The following is a 15177-nucleotide window of genomic DNA, read 5'->3' as shown; positions in this document are numbered from 1 at the left end:
CAGAGAGGAGCACGTGGTTATACGTATGAAATCCGGGAAAACTTACGAAAGTGATAAAGATAATTTATGAGTGGGGTTAGGTTGTGCCACCGCAACAAATTTATTGATCAAATTTGCATTTCATAGCTGCCATGATCGACTGCCACGCGAATATCCATATGTTTTGCCCTGAAATATACGCTAAATAGTAACGTTTCATTTTTGCAAAATATTATATTATGTTTGATCGTTACATATCGTATTACGTTATATCGTATTTGTGCACTTTTCCTCCGACAATGTTATGCAAATCATTGACGTCGTTGAAAATTTGTTAGTCCGTGAAATTTCTCTCATTTCTAATCGATCTAAAAAATCTAGCGAAATCTGGTTTTCATCGATAACCATCGTGGCAGTCGACGTACTGTGCGTCGGTGGGAAAATTATTGCGATTTTGAATCGTAGACCGTGGTACGTTCTTTTTTTACAGTCAACCCGCGTCGCGCAGCTTTGTACGCAGAAAATTCGATTATTCGCCTCTGCAGTACGCAACAACGTTGAACGCGTTGAAATACTATCGATCGTATCGGCGAAGAAACGCGAGTTTTTCTATGAAAAGACTGGTTTTTTGCCAGGAAAATGCAGCGGCTATCCGGTTTTGCGCGATTGACTTTCATGCCGCGCTTTTCAATGAAATTTTTCCTTTGGGACCTGTTCAATCGTTAAAAATAGAAAAGAACAGTTGCTTTTGCAACTTGGACGATCCAACTTGGACGTACGTTTGACATTTTGCTAATCATTCGTATCGTGTATTATCCTAGTCCAATCGAATATTGCTCCTTAGAAAAAAAGTTTGTATAGGAGAAAGAACAGTGCTCGTTTCTGTTTGGATTTGGTTGTATAACGATGTATCGTGGGGTGCTCGTGGAAAGAAAAATGGGGCGGGTGCGTGGCCAACAGGTGCCTCCCTTCAGGAGGATTTGGCTTTTGAAAGCAAACAGGCGATAAATTTCAAGGCAAACACGCCGAGAGAAAGGCGAACGTTACGAGCGAAACTCTGAAGATTTCCAGAGGAAAAGGCGAGCCAGGATCCTGTCGATCGCGTAGGATGAGCCACAACTTCATCGAGCTGAATAGGTCTATCGACGTCTCGTTTGCATACACGTGTCTTGAACGTGTGTTCGAAACGCTTATTAACGACTCGTATAAATTCTTAGTCTATTACCTAGCAAGAATGGAAAATCGTTTCCTTTCTGATTTCAGCCGATCATCTGTATAAAAGTCAGGAACATTTTGTATAAAACCGGGATTGTCGTAATACGTACGATACTTATAAACGAGGCAGTACATTAGGACAGGAGGAGTACATCAGTGGAGCGAAGTAGAATTTTACATATTTCGTAGATTCAGTTGCAATTTGCAGTGAAACTCCATTTATCGGAATAAAATTGTACTCGGTACTCTATTAAATGGAATTCCGCGTATTAAATCTATTTATCTGAATGTGAAATTTTGTTATACGAATGAAAAGATATAGTAGCAGAGAGAAGTATTAAATTCCTATTATACGAACTGTTTATTCCTCGATATGTTCAGATAAACAGAGATCTACTGTATTAATATTTAGTCCGCAAGCATTTGTTTTTTACAAATACTTTAATCTCTTTTCGCAATACTCTGTATCGGATTTTCGCAATAATCAAGCCAATTCAAAACATTTTTTTATCCATAATAATGGTATACAATGTACAAACAAAGTCACGAATAGCATAACAAAATTTTACCATATGGTATGCATAGCGTATTCGTTGTTTCTCATACCGAACAAAAGTTTGTTCTTCTACACCGACACTTGACACGTTGCACGGTGCACAGACAGCTTTGGAAACAATGTTTGTCACTTTGTGCATCGAAGCTCGATTCAGCGAGCTCGTAATGAGATCACCGAGCACCGATTGCTCGTAACAAGATTTTTCCAATGAATCCTGCCGTTAATCCGCTAAAGGGGTCAAGTAGGTGTCCCCTTTCGAGATGGTAAATTCCTTGACCAAGCCCCCGTGACCCTTTTTCTTCTCTTTGTCTGGTCGTCAAAAGGGACGAGCAACGTTATTCGTTTTTGATCCACCGGGGGAGTTCGTTGGACGAAGACGAACCGGCTTTAAGGGGTGAGCACACCGTTTCAAACGGTCCTTTTGTGACCGCTGGGACAAAAGAGGTAACCCACAGACACGTCTATTCTACCTCGATGCAAGGACGTTGCCTGCAAAATGACATCTCCGTCTTCTTTCCACGCGTGGAGTGGACTGCTTTCGACGATGTGTTTCCGCGTAGCGGAACTAATCCGCTCGTCACGATACAATTTTTGAGAACATGTTGCGTAGAAGGGTAACAGGAAACGTATTCTCGAGTTTATTAATGATTTAGATTAGTTTCACTGTTATGGTTCGGTTTAACAAGGTTGACAGCGAGATCGATACGACGCGATCGAAATAGTTTTGTATATTTTAGATATCGCATTTAATACGAATACCTATCGTATCTATAGATAACACCTATGAAGCACACGTATACGGATCATAGAGATAACTCTGTAACAGAGAGTCTTCTTTGGATAGACAGATGAGGAGCTGTCGAATGTTTACAAAACGTCTCTAGACAGCGAGATACAATAACGAGTCGTATCATATTAAAAGATCGTATCGTATTAAAGACTAGTCGCATAGAGATTTTGGTCGAAGCAACTGGCCCTTTTTCTTTACAAAGAGCGCAAACGACAGAATCTTCCGATTAATACGATACGTATAATACGCGTCGTTATTTATGACACGTAATATGCGCGTGTTTGATGTATTTATAGGGAATTGAAAATCGTAAAAACGCAGATAGTATGGAAAAACGTATGAAACCCATTTACATACCCGTTTCTTTAATTACGTTTATAAAAACACGAATTTGCATAAGCACCAGCAACTTAGTAATATATTATCATACAAATTATATCTTTCTCTGGGATTAAATGTCTCCTATGCGTTCTTATCTCTCGTATTACATGTAAATTTCCAGCGTAACGACGAATTACGCAAATACGAGAGAAAATTTTTGATTTACGAAGCCCGAAACCTTTTACGAAGCTCCGATAGGAGGCGTGCGTTTTCAAGCAAACGAGTCCAGCACGAAAACGCTGAGGTTACACGCGAAGAAAGTGAGAAAGCACTGGCGCAGAAGAACCGATCGACCCGTTCTACCAAGTAAGCGTTCGCCCAAACATGGCGAACTAGGAAGAGGGAAATCAGCAACGACAGACAGACGGCGTAGTCCGGACCGGTGATTTGACGGAAAATATGGTATCGGACAGAAGCGTCGGGAGCCTGGTCGGAGGTGTCAGAGCGGGGCAAACGAAATTACGGGAGCGAAAGTTTATTTGAAATTCCTCTGTGAAATCGATCGTCCGGTTGGTTAGCTGCGGCTCGTCGTCCGCCGCTCTATTCCTGCCGGATTAAAGTTTAAAGGGTAGTACTCGATTCTGCATAAGCTTACGGGGAGACAGACGGAGGGATGAGACGGGCAAAGACAACGCCAGACGAACGGATTCAGATAAATAGATGGGGTTGACTGTTCGGATAAAGAGGGGGAAGACGAGAGGAAGAGACGACGTAAACGTGACGCGTGGAGAACGAGAGAAGACGAGAGAGGGATAAAAAATGAACGAGTCGTTTCGCGGTGAATATAGAGAGAAAAAGGGGGCAGAAGGGGGAAAAGGTGGTAGGAAGGGAACCGGAAGGACAGAAACATCGTCCTGTTCCTGAGAGGCGGATTCGATCCCATTCTCGGCGTGTACTCGGCTTTTGAATCGAATACGACACCGGCAAAAATTACGGAACTCCATTATCGGATGTCGGAATGCTCTTCGCCTCTGGCGGTAAGCTTGTTCCGCGTTTCGTTAGCGGCCTCGATGACGCGCCATCGAGTTTCGCCACCTCTTCTTCACGCTCTCCTGCCATTCGTTTATTCCAGTTCTTTAATCGATACCGGGATAAACTTGAGAATTTATTCCATGATCGGTCAATCTCGAATTCCAATGTACAGCGCGCCCTAGAAGTTGGGAACCATGATCAATTCTCTCAATTCGTTTACTTTCCACGTAGGTGAAGATGACTCTGGCTAAGAAGCAACGATCGATTTAAAAGAACGACAACGGTTGGACGACGGAGAAGAATCGCGTCTGGTGGACTTTAACACGAGAGAAGATCGAGTAGGTCATGAATTATTGTTCGAACAGCTGTCATCGTGAACTGGCGCGAATTTGCTACGTGTTTTATTACTTGTTCATTGAGTTTGATTGAAGATTCGAGCGAACGCGAATTACGCTTCTTATATGTACACAAGTTACTCTTAATGATAACGCTTCTATATAGATTGAACTTTAACCCTTTCACCCTTTTGAAGCAGCGTATATATATAAACTTTCGCAAGTCATTGACACAGACACAAACGATACGTACATAATCCTCCTCGACAAGACTCGACCTAATTTCATTGTACTATGTCTTTCCTTATAAAAACCTTGTTTATAAGAAGTACGTTTCTATTCGCAAAGTTTTATCAAACGTCTACAGAGTTTGAAAGAGTTAAAGCGTTGAAAAGTTAGAAATTCGTTCGCTATTCCAACTTACTGACTCCTGCTGTTTCTCCCTGTGACTAGCTTCGACCTGTATCGGCACGGTTCTATCGTTGCTACGATCACCAGGGCAGCAGAGCCACGACCTAGACCTGGTTAATCCTTTCGGTTCCTCTTCCTCCTCCTCGGCATCCTCGTCCTCGGTGGTAGCGCAATGAACGTAAACCAGATCCCTTCGCGGTGTTTCGAGGATCTCTTTGCCCGGGGCAGAGACGTGACTCGGCTGTACGTTGTATCTCGTCGTCTGTTGATAATGTTGCTGTTGTACTTGCACTCTTTGTTGGTGCATTCGGTCCACGTAGTAAGCCGGCTCCGCGGAGCCATTGTTCACGGCCACGGCGAAACCCGCCACGATGTCTCTCGATGCTTTCACTTAATTTTTCCTCACTGTAGCATCTTCCATTCGGTCGGCGAACAAATCACCCGAACCTTTTTCACGTTTCTCGCTGCTCGTGAAACCAGTACAGCGATTATTGCCAATGATATCGTTCGTCGGTGATATTTCTTCTCTGCACTTCCGCTTCGGTCGTTCGCGTTCACGCTGAAAGCACTGCACGGGTTATTCACGCGACAGTCTCTTCGTCACGCTCGATTACGCGAAGCAATGCGACGATGGAGTGACCAGCGGCGCGATATTGCGACATCGTAGCGATCGGTAATGGAATCGGGCTGGATTTTTCCGCGTTGTAATTAGATTACCAGACATGGAGTCCTTAGCAAGCAGCAACTATGTATTTCATTCCTGTCTATGATTAATTCTCCTTGTCCGAAGACAAAGCAATCGGGGAGCGAAAGTATTGCTTCCATCCGAGCGAAAGAAGCTGGGGAGGGCGGATAAGAGCAACGATACAAAGCAACGATCGATCATGTTGGATCGTTGCATAAAAATAAGAATCTGTTAAGCGTCGTTTCTAATTTATTTCAGTTATCTCATCGATAATTTGTATAATTTCGCCCAAATTCCAACGGTGTTATTATAAATTAACCAAAATGATCGAACTTGTACGGACGACAACGTAAATGAATTTCGCGTCACAATCCGATGATTCGTTGACAAATGACGCGAACGACGCCTCTCTGTAATAGTCGCAGGTATTTCTACCGAATTCCTACTTGTACTTTCGTCGTTCAAGGTTCGACAATGAACCGCCAACTGTTTCACTCGGCTGCTCGCAACAGTCACTCGATCGAGGCTTTTGAAACAACAATAGATTAACCCAACGAACTAACAACAAATTGTTGATTAATTACTGTCCAGGATGCTGTTCCTCCTACTTGAAATATCCTAGCATTCTTTTGATTTCTCAAGAGATCAGCATTGGATTCGCACTATCAGCTTTGTTCACAAAAAACAGAAAGATCTTTCTGCCGATGTGAATATACTATCTTCTGGAGAAAACTAGTTTTCAGACGTTTCGCGGCTCGACATGGTCGACGGAACACGTCAGAGGCCAGAGCAGCGGTGCATTTGAGAAAAGGGGGAAAGCATAGTCTGAACGCGATTCCAATTTAGAGCGTGAAACGCAAAAATCCTAGTCACTAATTATAATTCGTTCTGAGATTTTTCCGCTTTGGCACGTGCCGCGCTCATTGCTGCGGCCCGTGTGCAGAGTGTTCACCCGACACACGCTGATTTAGCCATCGAAATCGCGGAAATGCTTGAGCACCGCCGCTGAACGTTTAATGGCGTGAGATTTACCGGCTCAAGTTTTTACATTTTCAACGTGTTTAACGAGCATGCCATTCCGCCTGCTCGTTAACTTATCATTAGTGGCCTGGTCAACGTTGGCCTTCGATGCACTCTACCACAGGCAGTTCGTTACGTTTTCAACGATGCGTTTCGACATTTGCCCGCCGTAGTCGACCGCTGGTTCGTCGCTAAAACGACGCCTCTCTAATAATCGCTGCTATTATTACCGAATTACTATTTCTGCATTCGTCGCTGCAGGTTTCAACTATTTTGAACTGTTTGACTCGGTTGCTCGCTCAGTTACTTACAGAATCGAGGCTTTCAGAACAAAAGTTGATTAACCCAAATGCTTAACGAAGTAATTGTTGTTTAAAATACCGTTCCTCTTAGCTGCAATGCCCTACATAGCGTTTCTTCTTTCCTCGAGATAATACGATCGTTGGCCTTCGCAAATAATTAAATGCCTAATAATAGCAATATCGACAGTGTTGACGATATCTTCGACACATTCACTGTATACGAATCACGCATTCGAGCCAACACATACCTTTAAGTTATACGTACATAATTTACGTAGTATACATGCTATTGATTAGAATGTTGCAACATGAACGGAAAATCCCGAAATTATGAAAAAGTATCTTTTGACAATTCATAGTAAAAACGTATATGTAAAGTTTCACGATATAGAGATCGGTATCGTATGAAAATTGTTCGTTAGCATAGATTATCACAGAGAATGAAAGTGGAATCCGCAGCGAACGTGTTAAATTGCTACGTTCGTATCTAAATTACCAAATTAATATATATTTAAGTCTCATTATGTCTGTGCATAATTTAATCCTATGTTTATACATGTATTTATTTATGATCAATACGAATTTAAACAGGCTACGTAAGCCATAATAGCCGGCCTGATTGAATATGTATTTCCAATTGAATAAGAATCTCATCATTAACCTAGTTAAAACGGTTCTGTTTGTTCAACACCGAACGTACGTATCACTGCATTTTTATCGCCACTTTAACGAAAAAGAGAAAGCCAACTGGTCTACTTGCATACGAACAATACAAATTGAACAGCGTCGAAAAAACGAGTAGCGAAACGAAAGCCAATTATATTCAGAGGAATTTTCTGCATTTGGAATTTACCTAGATTTTTATCGTATCGATCGCTCTCATTTTACATAACTGGCAAGGTTGCCTATTCAATGGCCAGTTTGCAAATGTTCGCGTATATCGCTGGTTAGCGTGTAGCCATCGATTTAGAAAGCTTAATTGCTCCGCTAGTGTCTATCGATTCTCGACGAGATCGTGGCGGGACGAGGACGCGTCGCGAAACGGCCGCAGCAGCGAAATAAATTAATTGCTCGACTGGCAATTATGAGACGCGAGAAAGGGGGCGGGGATTTCTGTCTCGGGCCTAACGAGACCCTTATTGCCGCCAGCAATTAGTTTTTACGCCGAGCCAATGCGATCAACGCGGCTGCGATTACGGAATTCTACTCTGATCCGCGATTAATCCTTATCAGCGTTGTTATCTTGTATGATCCTTATCGATGTCGTCTCATAGCCGAATTCAGGAACATTCTAATGACTCGAAATAAGATGGAAACGAAGAACAACGAAATTACAATGGAGTCTTTGCTTTTGGCAATAAATTTAAAAATTTGTCGCGATACGTAAGTACTGGACTAATTTTTTATTGAATGTGCCGTGTCGCCTCGCGGAAGCCAAACTGATCAGGTTCATTCTCTGTTAATTTCTTAACTTCCTTGCGCAAGTACGCGATTGATGTTTCATTTTTCACGAAACGAACGATTTACTCCCATAACTTCATTTGTCACGAGAACATGATATAAACGACAGTAAATTAAAAAGACGCTCGCTGTATGTTCGAAGTAAATTTATTTATTTATGTATTTAATACCGTCTAAGACCTAACATTCTTAAAACATCTTTTTTCATTTACGTACATCTATAATCCATGCTTGATCCAATTAACTTTCTCGTAATCCTATAGTAGGATTATTTCTCGTATTTCCATTTCTCTTACTATTTCCTCTTGAACCTAAAAGTACGCAATGTGACCTCGTTCTTTTCTTATTAAATCAAAGACATTACTACAAGAAGACACCAATGTAACGTTATTGCCTCGGATACTATGAAACGCAATAACGTAAATTAAAGATCGATGTCCAATCCAACGTCCAAGCTTGAATTTTAAACCGTCGAAGCCTGGCTGGCTCGAAAAATCCTGCTTTAACTTGCCATTGTTATACATTTGTAATTCCGATGTATATTCTAATAATCGATAATTCATCGATAAGAAGCTACGATGACAAATATAATTCGCATGATTCGTGAAAAACGTCGAAATTCCGCGTTGCTGGTCGGAGCATGGGGCGGGCAGCAGCGTTAATTAAACGAGTTAATTAGTCAAGGCGACGCGACCGCGCGGTATGCCGAGAAAACCGCGTTGCGAATTTAGTAGAGATGGTCAGGAGGAGTAGCGTCGGCGGATACCAATTATGGAAGCGCTCGCTTGTTGGTCGAGACTTTTTGCGGAAAAAGACCGATCCCGTGTGATTCTGCACTGTTGCGGTCAGTATCCGCGATCCAGTTGAAAATTAATGATACGCGAAATCGGCGGTAGATCGTGTTTATAATTTAGATTCAATTACACAGCCGCTCTACAAACTTCTGGCTGATACGGTACAGGTAGAAAAAGTCCATTACGAAATCTGTTAAATACCAAGCGTTATAGTTTTCTATCGAGTATCGGCCGTAATGAGATCCGTGCACACGCTAAACGAATCCGAATCACCAACCTTTTTGCTTCTCTCATTCTCATTTTGCTATGCTTCAACGATTCTTATTAACCCGTTGCGCTCAGGAAGCAGTTTAACGCTCCTCTTTATTAATTAATGATTAAAAAAACTACATTCACGAGTGAAGAGTTAAAATAATTTTATTTCTGTCTGATACGATTAAGAAAATATTTTAAAGATATGGTATCTTTGAAACAGTTGCCTGGACGATCACATATGGGAACGTTCCGCTGTAGGATCATTAATATACATAAACTTTCTTCCAAAATTAAACGTTCATATATATATATATATATATATATATATATATATATATATATATATATACATTTAGCGTTTCACTTTTTTCTTGACAATCCAAATCTAAAGTTGCGATTCGAAGGAATAATCTATGTTGGTTTATAAAGTCATAAACGGAATACCGGACTAGACGATTATATTTCTTACGAAGTATATCAAATGATAAGTTGTAGTTGTGCGATTCCTTGATCCATTAACGTGCAACGTAACAGTTCAAATAACGTGAAAAAAGGCGGATGACGAGCGAAAAAAGCGAAAGTAGTGGAGGGAAAAAGCGAGAGGCAGCGAGTTTTAACAGCTGCGCGTTACCTTGAATGGATTAGCTTATCGTCTATCGTCGCAGCGTATCCAGGGGACATTTACATTATGCTGACGCCAAACGAAGACCCTTCCCTTTTTAACGTCACCATCCTTTCCCCCTTTCTCTCGCTCTTTCTTTACCAAATATGCCGCGCATGTTTATCGCGAATTTGTCTCGTTGACTCACGCGTTCTCTTATAAGTCGCAATGAGATCCCTATCTTGATTATTAATTAACATCGAGTTCTTAAAAGGGAAGAATTGTCTTTCCAGTGGGGACTGTTATTTAGCTGTATCTGGCTACTTCTATACGGAAACATGTTATCAGCCATCGGTGGCACGACATTGACTCGTTTTGATTTTAGTTGTTGGGGAGCTTCAACAAATTTTACTCGAAGACCACAGAACAAAAACACGACAAAGTATTCATATTCGATAGCCGATTATTTATTTGTTAGTTAAAAGACAGAGAAAAAGAGATCGAGAGACAGACGAAACAATCGTACATTGACGCAAGACATAACCGAGCAGATTGAACGATGCGTATTGCGTTCTCTGCGCGAATGGAACGACTTGTCGCGATAAGTAGAGATAGGTTTCTGGTAAAATTAGTTTTTATCTCGTTTCTCGCTTTAATAACTCACTTTAGAACGGACAATAATTCGAAAATATAGCCGATTACGAAGAGATATGGATTTAACTGTGGTCCCAGCTGTGGATAAAAATAATCGTGGCATGATTCACGCGAAAGGCTCCCGTAGGTCAGTATCACCCTGATGTTGGCGTGCCAAGGGTGAAGTAAGGTCTACGTGGGTATATATTGTATGAGTAATTAGCACGTGCAGGCTGGCTGTCTCACGTAGGCAATCTGAATTCATTGGCATCAGTCGTTACACGATGATGCACGAGGATTATTCTCGCTAATTCGGAACTGCGTGAACGTCACGTACTTTCAATGCTACGTGCTTATTGGTCTTTTTAAGAACCAAAGTTAAGCTATGCATCTGCTAAGGATTAAGATCACGGATTATGCGTGAAATTTTGTCAGAAAGAAATCAGTATCGGAGATATTCTTTGTGATAACCTTGGTTCGTGTAGAATCAAACGAGCCAAAGTAAACATCGAACGACTTTGAAACGTACACTCTTGGGAAACTTTGATATAGCCTCGAATGATGCTAAGATACGCTCGAAACGACCTTGGACAAACTTCAAATACTCCGAAGATGACATTGATCGTGCCTCGAGTGACTTAGGACGGCTTTGACTTCAAACGTCTTGTACGCAACCTTGTGATGAGTTTCGAACGGCCTTAACACGACCTTCGAATGTCCTCGGCACAAGTTCCAACGACCATGAAAGAATTTTTGACCGAGAAACTTGTTCGAGGAATGACGTGATTCGCACGAGGATAAACATTGCGAAGTACAGCTCGAAGTTTGACTTTCCAGATATGTTATCTCCGCGCTAACGTGTCCGTTAAGAGCGACATTTTTCCAGAGAATAGCGCATTTGCGAAACTATCGAAGATAACGTTGGCGTAGCTTGCTAGGTAGCGCGAACGTATTCCCGTCGCCGGTGTCTGTTGACTTTGTCGCGGTCGAGCAATTCAGGTTACGATCCCGTGCAATAAAGTTCGGACAGAGTACAGAAACGCGTTGCTCGCGCCCCGTGTCGATACGATCCTCTTATCCTCGATGGTTTACCACCGCTTTTACGGCCACGTTTTTCCACCGCGAAGCGTATAAACGCCGCGGTTACATACCGCTTGACGCTTTGTAATACCATTAAACGTCTGTTGGCGATCATTACTAAGGCGCGCGCGCTCGCGCTAGCTGAACGCGGCCAATTGCGACCGTTAATTTACGAGTTAATCGCCGGGCAGATTTACGAAATGTCGTTAAAACGTAAATGTCACTCGACATTACTGCTCTCTGTACTCGCGTCGAGCCGCGTTTCAAGAAACGTTTCCAGCTATGGAGCACGATAGCCTACGCCAGCTACGCGCCGAGACAGCTTTTTAAACGCGTGATTAACTATCGTGAATTACGTTCTGGTAATCGAGTACGGCGTACCTGAGAACCTGAGTTTTTCGCATTCATTGGAAGATAACACGAAGAAGATCATATCGGAAAGCGCATCGTTAGCAGAGTAATGGCAATTACATGTATCTGTGCTTCTAATGATGATATTGGAAAATTTCAAACAGGATTGCATTAGGCTGTAACATATATCAGTCGGGTTTTCTTCTTCCATTTTTACGCCTTTCGGCACTGTACGCTACGGCTCGAATGTCTTAGGGAATCTATTTTTAATCAAATTTTCGCATTGGGTGTAGATTAGAAATTTTTAAATCCACGCATGTCTCGATCATAAATTCGTTAATATGTCAGTAGTATGTACCTTCTTCGTCATACAGATGCTATTTCTTGGTGTCTTTGATATACACGTAATTTTTTCCAATTTCTAAGCTGGTATGATAATAATTGTCCTAGACACTTGAGCGACAAGCATTAGGACGCAATACTTCATTCTAAATTACAAATACAGTGTAAGATAGGAAATGGCATGCACCGTTATATTCTTCAAATCGAAAAAATAAAAAAAAGAGAAAATAAGAAATATCGTTCGCGAAAGGTCGAGGCATAAAGGTCGCTCGTCAGCGATATAAAAAGGTGTCGTTACAGCGGATCGCTTAATTCCGTGGGCATGATGAGCGTCTCAGTAGGACTTGGCCGGTGTTTTTCTTGACGAACCAAGCGGTAAGGGTAGCGTGTGTACGACGGGAGAGAATCGCCGGTCGGTGGAACAGCAGGAACGCGGAAGGGATGCCTCGCGAGGAAGCCAGTTCGTTAAACTCGTTACCGATCCCTGAAATCGTTGCCCCGGAATGCAGCGAGCAATGTTTCTTTTTCTTTCCTTTCGTCTGTTTTCTTTGCCAGCACGGAGAGAAACAAAAGCGCGAAACTCGCAGTGGCGCGACGCAAGAAAAGAAATGAAAACGCGCGCGCGACGACGCGATGTAAAAATTGAAAGGTGGAGGCGGGAATGACGAATGAAAGAGCTCGGTGATTACGCTAATATTGTGAACGAAGCCGCAGGGGAACGAAGAATGGAGCAAGGAAGATAACGTCTCGCGACGCTCTGAATATTCAAACTTCGCTAAACACCTGCGAGGAAACATGGATGTCGTGTACCACTGTAACGATACCGTGAAGGTATGTTACACTCGTGGCAATGGCTGAGAGAACGTCCCCATAATCGCGAGCTATGTCATACGGCTAAGCGAAGGTTAAATTAGAATAAGTACTATTAAACTTGCTTAAAGTAGAATAAATGGATATCCGGAAAGAATTGGACCGAATAGAGTCAACTTGTACAGTTCTTTGCCGTCGAATTAGGCCACGTGCAGAAACTTTACTCTTCCAACTACAATGTGTCTAATGTACATACAGTGGTTTGCGAAAATATTTGAACACTTAACGCGTGTTTATATAAATCATTTGAAATTTCACTAGAAACATAATTGTAAAACAAAAATTATAAAAATGTACTAATAACATCATAGCGATTAATAAATAAAGTTTGCTGTCATATTGGATCGAGTAATAAATTCGTTCATCTTTTACGCCTGTCCGAATGTATTCATATGTTGTGAGATGACATTATGAAATGTATTTACGGGACACATTTTGTCACATTCGCTTAACAAAATGAGCAAATGTGAACGAGTAATTCCCGATACATTTTAAATTACTTGTTACCAAAAGTTATAAATTTTAATCACTAACAAATTTTACGACCTCGCTGTGTCACTTCCACCTATTACACACGGAGAATAAAAAGCACTGAAGCGAGGAAAAAGTTGTCCGAAAGAGAAACCAAACGTTCGTGCCTCGTCGCGCGAAGTGACCCAATTTTCGATGACGCTCGCTCGGTGTCGAAAAAAATCCAGTCAATGAATTATTGAAAACATAAACTCGATAAAATCATGGTCTCGATGAGCATACACGCAATACGAACGACAAAGAAAAGCGCGAGTGTCTGATTTATGAGAGTCAACGATGCATTGACACGCAAACGTTTAGATAAATATGTGCATCGTTCGTTCAGGCTTCATGCAAATGTTCATGCATCGCTCGGCAACACGTGGTAAACATTAAGCGGGCGACGTGCATCGTCGAATAAACAGCGTCCAGAGAAGAACTTGGGCGATCTGCAAATCAAACGGGACACGAGGATGGCGCCAGTCGTTTTTGCGTGTTACTCAACAAGCCGTTTAACGATTGCCACTCTATCTGCGACCACGTATACGGTTCAGGAGAAAGAAACAATGGTATATTGAAAAGGGGACAAAATAAGGGGAGCACGACAGAAAATTAGAGACATTTGGGACGTAATTGATAGGCCGATTACAGAGAAACACACGAGTATACACATGAACGATGCTATCGCGATACGCTTACACTGTCGTGTTAATAAGATTAATAATCTACTCCAAAACTCAATATACCATATATATTATAATATACTATATAATATGCTGAATATACTATATACAGAATGAAAAATTTCTCCCTCTTATAATACAATAACGACGAATAATGAAACATCGACTAACTGTTTAAAAATAAATGATTTTTCATTTAAAGATTACCTAACTATTTCGTAAACGTACGTTCTGAGAACGTCCGGCGATAGAAGCTGCTGACGTTTGTCTAGTTAAATTAAAAAACCGACGACGTATCCGAGTAATATCCCTGACAAAGTTCTAGAGCGGTCTATTAAAAACTTGCTTCATCCAACTCGATCTGCGGCATCAAAAACGGATAAAGTATCGTACGTGCGGCGATATCAACGAGTCCGAGCTCGTGGTCGTGTTCTTGGATCAAGTGCAATTTGTTAGACGACTGTAGAGCGTGGCTTGACGGCACGAGGAATGACACGTACAAGTTCCATTCAAAAAAATAACGACTCGAGACCGGTGCATCCCACACGCGCGTGTCGCTACGTTCTTTGTCCCACCTGTCTCTTTTCTCGCGTTTCGCCATACGAACTTTGCTGGCAACGCTCCAAAAACCTGGGTGCACCATGGTCTACCGTACTTTGGAAAACAATACGATTCATTTAATTTCTATTAAGCTCGTGTCTCGCATTTTGTCGGCTTCCTGGCGCCAGCCATTCTCTGTCTGGCTAGAGCGGCACCTATACTACTTGCTATGACCCGCGTTAGCAACCGAAAGTCGGAAAAATATCGATCTCGAATCGGTTCGGCAACTCTGTCGCTTCTCTAACGAGTTATTAAATTTCACTGCTAAACGATCTTTAAACGAAACGTCGCGGATCTTCAAACGCAGCTAGGCGAACGTCGTGAGCTTTTATCTCAAGATGTTCGGATACT

The 15177-nt window shown here is 41.9% G+C and overlaps 1 protein-coding gene across 6 annotated transcripts in view; it reads right to left on the bottom strand.

The window, feature by feature from the left end:
• The window catches only part of LOC117209800 (colorectal mutant cancer protein), a 44954-nt gene that overhangs the window by 9357 nt on the left and 20420 nt on the right, over positions 1-15177 (bottom strand). For 3 of the 6 annotated variants that reach the window (XM_033452199.1, XM_033452197.1, XM_033452201.1), the window contains exon 2: positions 4653-5198. The exons of 1 other annotated variant lie outside the window; for it this stretch is intronic. In XM_033452199.1, the coding sequence (XP_033308090.1) occupies positions 4653-4946 (294 nt within the window). In that variant the 5' untranslated portion in view covers positions 4947-5198. Of the gene's footprint in view, positions 1-4652; positions 5208-15177 lie in introns of all 6 variants that reach the window. 2 more of the 6 variants (XM_033452198.1, XM_033452200.1) reach the window with 1 other exon arrangement.

Source organism: Bombus bifarius, unplaced genomic scaffold (genome assembly GCF_011952205.1).
Source record: "Bombus bifarius isolate JDL3187 unplaced genomic scaffold, Bbif_JDL3187 scf7180000008194, whole genome shotgun sequence".
Lineage (NCBI taxonomy): Eukaryota > Metazoa > Arthropoda > Insecta > Hymenoptera > Apidae > Bombus > Bombus bifarius.
Note: the sequence above shows the minus strand (reverse complement) of the source record. Positions and strands in the feature narration are given on the sequence as shown.